Source organism: Pezoporus occidentalis, unplaced genomic scaffold, assembly GCF_034315485.1.
Source record: "Pezoporus occidentalis ecotype Australia unplaced genomic scaffold, CSIRO_AGI_Poc_V1 ctg287, whole genome shotgun sequence".
In the NCBI taxonomy this organism is placed as follows: Eukaryota; Metazoa; Chordata; class Aves; order Psittaciformes; family Psittacidae; genus Pezoporus; species Pezoporus occidentalis.
The window spans coordinates 71,391-77,913 of NW_026914796.1; the positions used below are offsets into that span (position 1 = coordinate 71,391).

Consider the following 6,523-nt stretch of genomic DNA (forward strand, 5'->3'; position numbering starts at 1 on the left):
CATGCTAATCTTCTACAAAAGATCTTACCACATGTGAAACATTGGCAGAATTAAGTGAAGATTATGTGCATCCCATAATAGGTTTTGAGCAAGTCCTGTTTTCTTTTAATGATAAAGGAGCTGTAATGAAGAGAGCAAGTCTCTAGGGAACTCTCATGGGAGGGAAGTCAAAGCCTATCAGTGGTGACATATTTTAAGGCAGATAATGATACAATGGGCCAAATAATAATAGTAGAGGCAAGCAGCATTTCCTCTCTTGAATTACCCTTCAGCTTCCACAGGCTTCAGCAGCCTCTGCAGCTCATTCGGGGGTTGCTGTGCCCCACTCCTCTGCCTCAGCACTGTCAGCCGTCTTGACAGAAGCTGGAAGACACCTTAGCGTGTTCGTGGCTGCTCAGGTCAGGTTTCTGGAATAGACCTGACTTCTGTGATAAAACTGGCTCTCCAACATGTTTGTTAGAACACACTTTAAAATATCACATAAATCCACTGCCAGTTTTGGAAAGTGAGGTCTCAGAAATACTGCGTTCCTCCAGGCTTTGTGGACACGAGTGGCTAGGCACAGCAAAGAGCCCTTCCCGGTGCAGAGCGACCGAGGTGACTGCAGTCCGGCCCGTGCCGGGGGCTCGAGGCTGGAGATCACCAGCGGCACAAGATGGCTGCCCAGACCTTAGCGGGGCATGGCGGAAAGCAAAGATCACCCAAGGGCCCTGTGGACCGCAGGACAGGGCGGCAGGTACGGTGTCGAGCACGCGCCACAGAAACAGGGCTGGCGACTGAGACTACCCCACCAGGGACAGCATGTGAGGAGGGAACTGGGAGAGCCGTTGGGGGAATGCGCGGGCGGCCACCGGGGAGCCCTGAAGAGGGGCAGGCGGCCGCTGGAACCGCTACTGCATGAGCTTCGCAGGACGGGCTCGTGAGGGAGCCCACCCACAGGCAGCGGGAGCGGAACTCTCCCGCCCCCAGACTCCGCAAGTGCGGCCACTCCGCGGCCACCCCCAGCCCGCCGCGCCGTGTCTGGCCCCTGCTTCCGCCGGCGCGGGCTGTGGCGGGGTGGTGGCAGGGGCCGAGCTGCGCTGGGCAGCGGCCGGGCGTGGGGGGCAGTGCGTGGGGGACAGTGCGGGTCGCCGCCGGGAGCCATGGGCCAGGAGTTGCCGTGGCTCAACCACTCCGGCAGCCCACGGGCGGCAGGCAGCGGTTGTACGGGGGACGGGCAGCGCGGAGGGCCCTTCGCAGCCGCCACCGCCGGGCTGCTGGCGGCTTTCATGGGGCTGCTGGTGCTGGCCCCCGTGCTGGGCAATGCCCTGGTCATTCTGGCTTTCCTGGTGGACCGGAGCCTCCGTAAACAGGGCAACTTCTTCCTTAACCTGGCCATCGCCGACCTCCTGGTGGGTATGTTCCGGGGCGCTGGGAGGGGCAGAGGGCACCGGCCCGTGGGGCTGCCGTTGTCACCGCCGAGCTGTGTCCGCAGGCGGCTTCTGCATCCCACTGTACATCCCCTACGTGCTGACGGGCGAGTGGAGACTCGGCAGGGGCTTGGGTAAGCTGTGGCTGGTGGTAGACTACCTGGTGTGCACCGCCTCAGTCTTCAACATCGTCCTCATCAGCTTCGACGGGTTCATCTCGGTCACCAGAGCGGTAAGGGCTGGGCAGGGGTCGGGGGGCTAGGTGGGCTGCCCTGTCAAGCAGGAGGATTTGCTTCAGTCACCGGGCTCTCAGCCCCATCGCACCTCACTCAAACCCCTCAGCAGACAGGGGAATCAAGGCAGTTCCCCTCGGTCCTGGAAATAGTTCTGGGAGTAATCAACTTTGGCACAAAAGACATTTGCTTCTCACTTTCACACTGGAAGAGGTATTCTGCTTTACCAGCAGGCACAGCCTTAGCTGCTGCTGTTTCAGCTGAGTACTAGAGAGGTTTCACTTAGTTATTTTTCAGCCCACTGCCCCACCTACATTTCCTTAAAATGTTATTTTAGTTTCATTGCTCATTCTAAGTCACACTAAAAGACAATTATGCTTTTTGGCAAACAGCACAAAGAGGCTGCAAGATAATTTTAACAATTCATATGCAATGATGTTTTAACAAATTCTTTTTGAAGAGGGAAAAATGAACAGATTCGTAAACAGTCAACACACAGAATTCCTTTATTTTCTAGGTTCTGAATTAGCCATGATTTTTGCTTTCATAAAACAAACTCATTACTATCCCAATAGTATAAATATAAACTGGATGGTTTCAGCAAGGAAAACTGGTTATAATAAATTATAATAATTAGCCACTTTTACATACTTCAGATCAATCCCCATATAAAAATGCCTTCCCAGGCAAGAGTACAGAAGCTGCCAGTTGGATTAGGGCAGTGTAATAACATATAAGCAGGAATTTCTGAAGGTCTAAATTATTCTCCATATCAATAAAAATGCTAATCTTCCTACAAGACTGCCCCTGAAATCATTCATAGCTTTCTTAGGGATTGCAAAATCAGACCCGATTCAGACAAACTCAGGATTCCTCATCTTTGTGGATATTCTACCAGAACAGCATTGGCTTTGGAGAGTGAGATCCACAGACTGGGGCAGTAATCATGAATCCTATACAGAATTCAAGCTTGAGGACTTCATAACCCAAAACACTGTGTGGCCACATTAAAGCTGTGAAGACTGAATTCCAATTCACTATATGAATGTTGTCCAGTACACCAGGGAATTAGCCTGTTGAGAAGATCATCTTGATTTTAAGATTCTACTGAATGTTACTGCTCATATGGTTTACTGACATAATTTTTTTGTACCTTAGTTTCTTTATTTTCTAAATAAGGGAAATCAGTTACTCTTCTTGTAAAGCACTTTGCGGACCACAACACTCCATCTATACATCTTAATTGCAGAGAAGAGTTCTGCAAGTCTTCAAAAAAGAAAGTCATGAAAGAATGAAATTAATCATACCAAACAAAATTAAAAGCTGTTTCTTGTGGTGCTATTTTCACATTAAGGAAAAAAAAGGCTATCTTTCTACAAAGCACAAAGAAAAGAACTTACATGGATGTTCTATGAATTCACATGCTTTTATGTATTTGAAATTAAACTATTTAAAAAAATCTAAATAAGTGGATTCTGAAGTGCTTCTTTTAGACGTTATGTAAACTGGTGTCACAGGTAATGCGACTGAATACACAAGCAACTGGTGACAACCACTTCTAGGAATAGCGGCAGTTGTTTGCCTTGGAAAAGCCTTGGTTTTCCAGCTTTTAAGATCTGATGCACATTCTCAAAACATATCCAGCCGCCTTGATACTGTTTGTTGGAATTCCTATTTCAGAAACAGCTTTTCCATGGTACTGGTAAGCTTGGTATAACCCCTCACCCCTAAACCAATACATTATCAACCCTCACAAATCACTGAGGGGGCCATCTCCAGACGACCATGTTTGAGATACTAGTAATGTATGTGACTTCACTTCTCTCTCTCAGGTCAGTTACTGGGCTCAGAAGGGGATGACCAGAAATGCAGTGCTGAAGATGATCACTGTATGGATTGCTGCTTTTCTTCTCTACGGTCCAGCCATTCTGAGTTGGGAGCACATTGCCCAAAAGAGCATTCTCCCTGAAAGAAAATGTAATGCAGAATTCTTCTACAACTGGTATTTCCTAATGATTGCCTCTACTATTGAATTCTTTACACCTTTCATCACTGTTACATACTTTAAGTATTTACCTCAACATCAGGAAATGCACATCCCTCAGGAAAGAAAACCTACCACCTCTTCAAGAGGACTGTGAAATGAGTTTCCCAGGGGAAAAAAGGGAACACACTCTATTTTTTGTAAAACCTGCTGACAGACACAAACATGAGAAGAGAGCTAGTAGCTTTTCTCCCCCCAAAAAGGCTTCAAGGGTTAGCAAACATAAGCATGGCAATCAGTCACAAAATTTGAATGTCAGTGAAGACCTTCCACCACTCCAGGTGGAAGTCGAGACCAAGCCTCATAGGAGTGGTTTCTACAAAACTACAGAAGGCATATACAGCACTATCAGCAGAGTGGACACGGCTGACACCATGGCAAACAGATTTAGACTTTCCCGGGATAAAAGAGTAGCAAAGTCTTTAGCAATTATTGTATGTGTGTTTGGTTGGTGTTGGGCCCCATATACACTTTTGATGATCATCAGAGCAGCTTGCCATGGCCACTGTGTTCAGTATTCACTCTATGAGACCTCATTTTGGCTTCTGTGGGTGAACTCAGCCATTAACCCTGTTCTATACCCTCTGTGTCACATGAGCTTCAGGAGAGCCTTTATAAAACTCCTGTGTCCGGGAAAAGCCAAAATTCATCCTCATATTTTTATGTGAAAAGCATGAAGTATCTTCCTTTCAGTGGGAGCATGAACTGGCTAATACTGATCTGCAAATACTACAATCATCCACATAGCTGGAGAAATCACAGCAATGAAGAGAAAGATAATTTCTCAAAGCTCTTTGGGAATTATGACGACAGTATATTTTCTGGTAATGGTGCACTAGCATTACAGTGCTGAAAAGGGAATACAACATTTATGGCCAATAATAAAAGTTCAGGCTCTTTCACTTTTCATGATTGTAAATCCTGTTGGTAAGGAATTTCATAAAGTCTTAACCTTGAACCTGTTACATTTTACCCCCAAACCCACTCTAAGATACCAAGGGTCTCAGCTGTTAAATGTAGGATGCTTTTCCCTCCATTTAGTGACAAGCCAGATGAGATCATGACCAATGCAAAAAACTAAATACTGGTGTCTAGGAAAAGCATGGAACAAGAAGAACCGGACTGGTCAGGTTAACAGAGCAGCTGATCAATTGTAGCAGGTAAGACAGCACTGATTTCAGTGGAAAAGGTGACTAAGAAATTGTAGAACTAAGTTCAATAATAGGAATAAAAAAGGTGTTTGAGCTCTGGATATAAGCTATGAGAATTGAGAGGGTTCATGTACTGGATGAGTTTCCCACCTCAGCTATGATTTCCTCCCTGCCCCTGCCTGGATCCTGCATTGGCAGGAATCTACTCAAGTCAAGCCTCCGCTCCTCCTCACAAGACTGACAAGTATTACTCTTCTATCTTTTGCTGTAAGTATTGAGTAAGCATGATTAGTCTGAGATGTATGTCAGACAGATCTTGCTATAGACACAGCTTTAGGTAAACTTCGCTTGGAGTAATTTTTACATTTCCAATTAGCCTTCTACTAGCTCTGAAAAAATGTTGTCTTCCCCTACCTAATCCATTGGATCAAGTCACAGTGGAAAAAAAAAAAAAAAAAGATCTGAAGTGTTCAGACATTTTCAAAGTCATGCATCACGAAAACCACAACTTAGAAAAGTCTGTTAAACTTTATAGCCTTGCTACTGTGTGTTTGAAAATCAAGAACCAACAACTACATACTGCTGTTGCCATTTTGCCTCTGCCACTAGAGAAGCTTGAACAGGTAGATCGCAAGTTTTGACTAGACTTGTCCTATAAGAGGTATCAGTTTGAACATCATTAGTGTTCAAATGAACTTTGAACATCAAGTTTATTTCCACCATCATAAGCATTTTCTGCATAGGTGAACAGACACTTTACTGGCAGGTGATAGCTACTGAACAGCTGTAGTTGTCCACTGCCACAGCCAAAATGCATATTAGTACAGTCAATTTTAAAGTTTAAAGACAGTATTTTGAAATCATTTACTTTGTAAAATTTCAATAAAAGCAATTATAACTGTGGACGAGTTGTAGCTTTGTAGCCTTAACAAGTGGTACACGGGAAAAAGCAGTAGCTACAACATTTGGGTTACTGCAGTTGAAACCACCACAAAACGGTTATTCAAAGACAGTTCCTAAGTTGCAAGGGCCAGCCTTGAGCTTTAAACAAACATGGTTAGCAAATACTGTATACTAGGAGGGCATATTGCTACTACATGAGTGGATCTACACGAACATGATCACCATGTTCTGCTATGGATGTTTTATAATAAAACAATCAGCTTAAGAGTTCTCTTAGGAGGAACATTATCCAGATACAAAGCAACATAAAGGTTTTTCAACAGCATTAATTACATCGCTTGGGCAAGTAAAGCCATTAGATCATCTACTCATTCCTCCTCCCCTCCAAGACAGACTTACACATCAGTAGATCAATGAACTTGTTGTCTACTCCCTAATTCCTGTTTCTTAGGATCATATTTGCCTTTTTTATAAAACATGTTACACTAAATTATTGGAGTCTTATTCACTATCTAATCAAGCCAGGTCAATTTTCACAAGTGGTCAACTCAAGAAATAAGGAAGTTCAATCAGTTAAACTTTAGAACATTACATTCAGTTAAGGTAAAACAAAATTTCAAAGCTTTCAGCAACTGGCATTAACTAACAGACCAGACCGGTTTTCAAAGGAGTTGCCATTGGCAATTGTTCTACCACTCTGTTTCCTGTGGCTTTTCATGTAATTGCCACTCATTCTCATTACTCTAGCACAGACCCAGAATCCAGTAGGGTTTTCTACCCTCA

The 6,523-nt window shown here is 44.6% G+C and overlaps 1 protein-coding gene across 1 annotated transcript; it reads left to right on the plus strand.

The window, feature by feature from the left end:
- Positions 1–1,108: 1,108 nt before the first annotated feature.
- Positions 1,109–5,495, plus strand: LOC134167403 (histamine H3 receptor-like). The gene is given in 4 exon segments (XM_062626047.1): positions 1,109–1,395; positions 1,475–1,641; positions 3,475–3,707; positions 3,709–5,495. Coding segments are annotated over 4 exon segments (1,299 nt in total). The 5' UTR covers positions 1,109–1,142; the 3' UTR covers positions 4,355–5,495.
- The last annotated feature ends 1,028 nt before the right edge of the window (positions 5,496–6,523 follow it).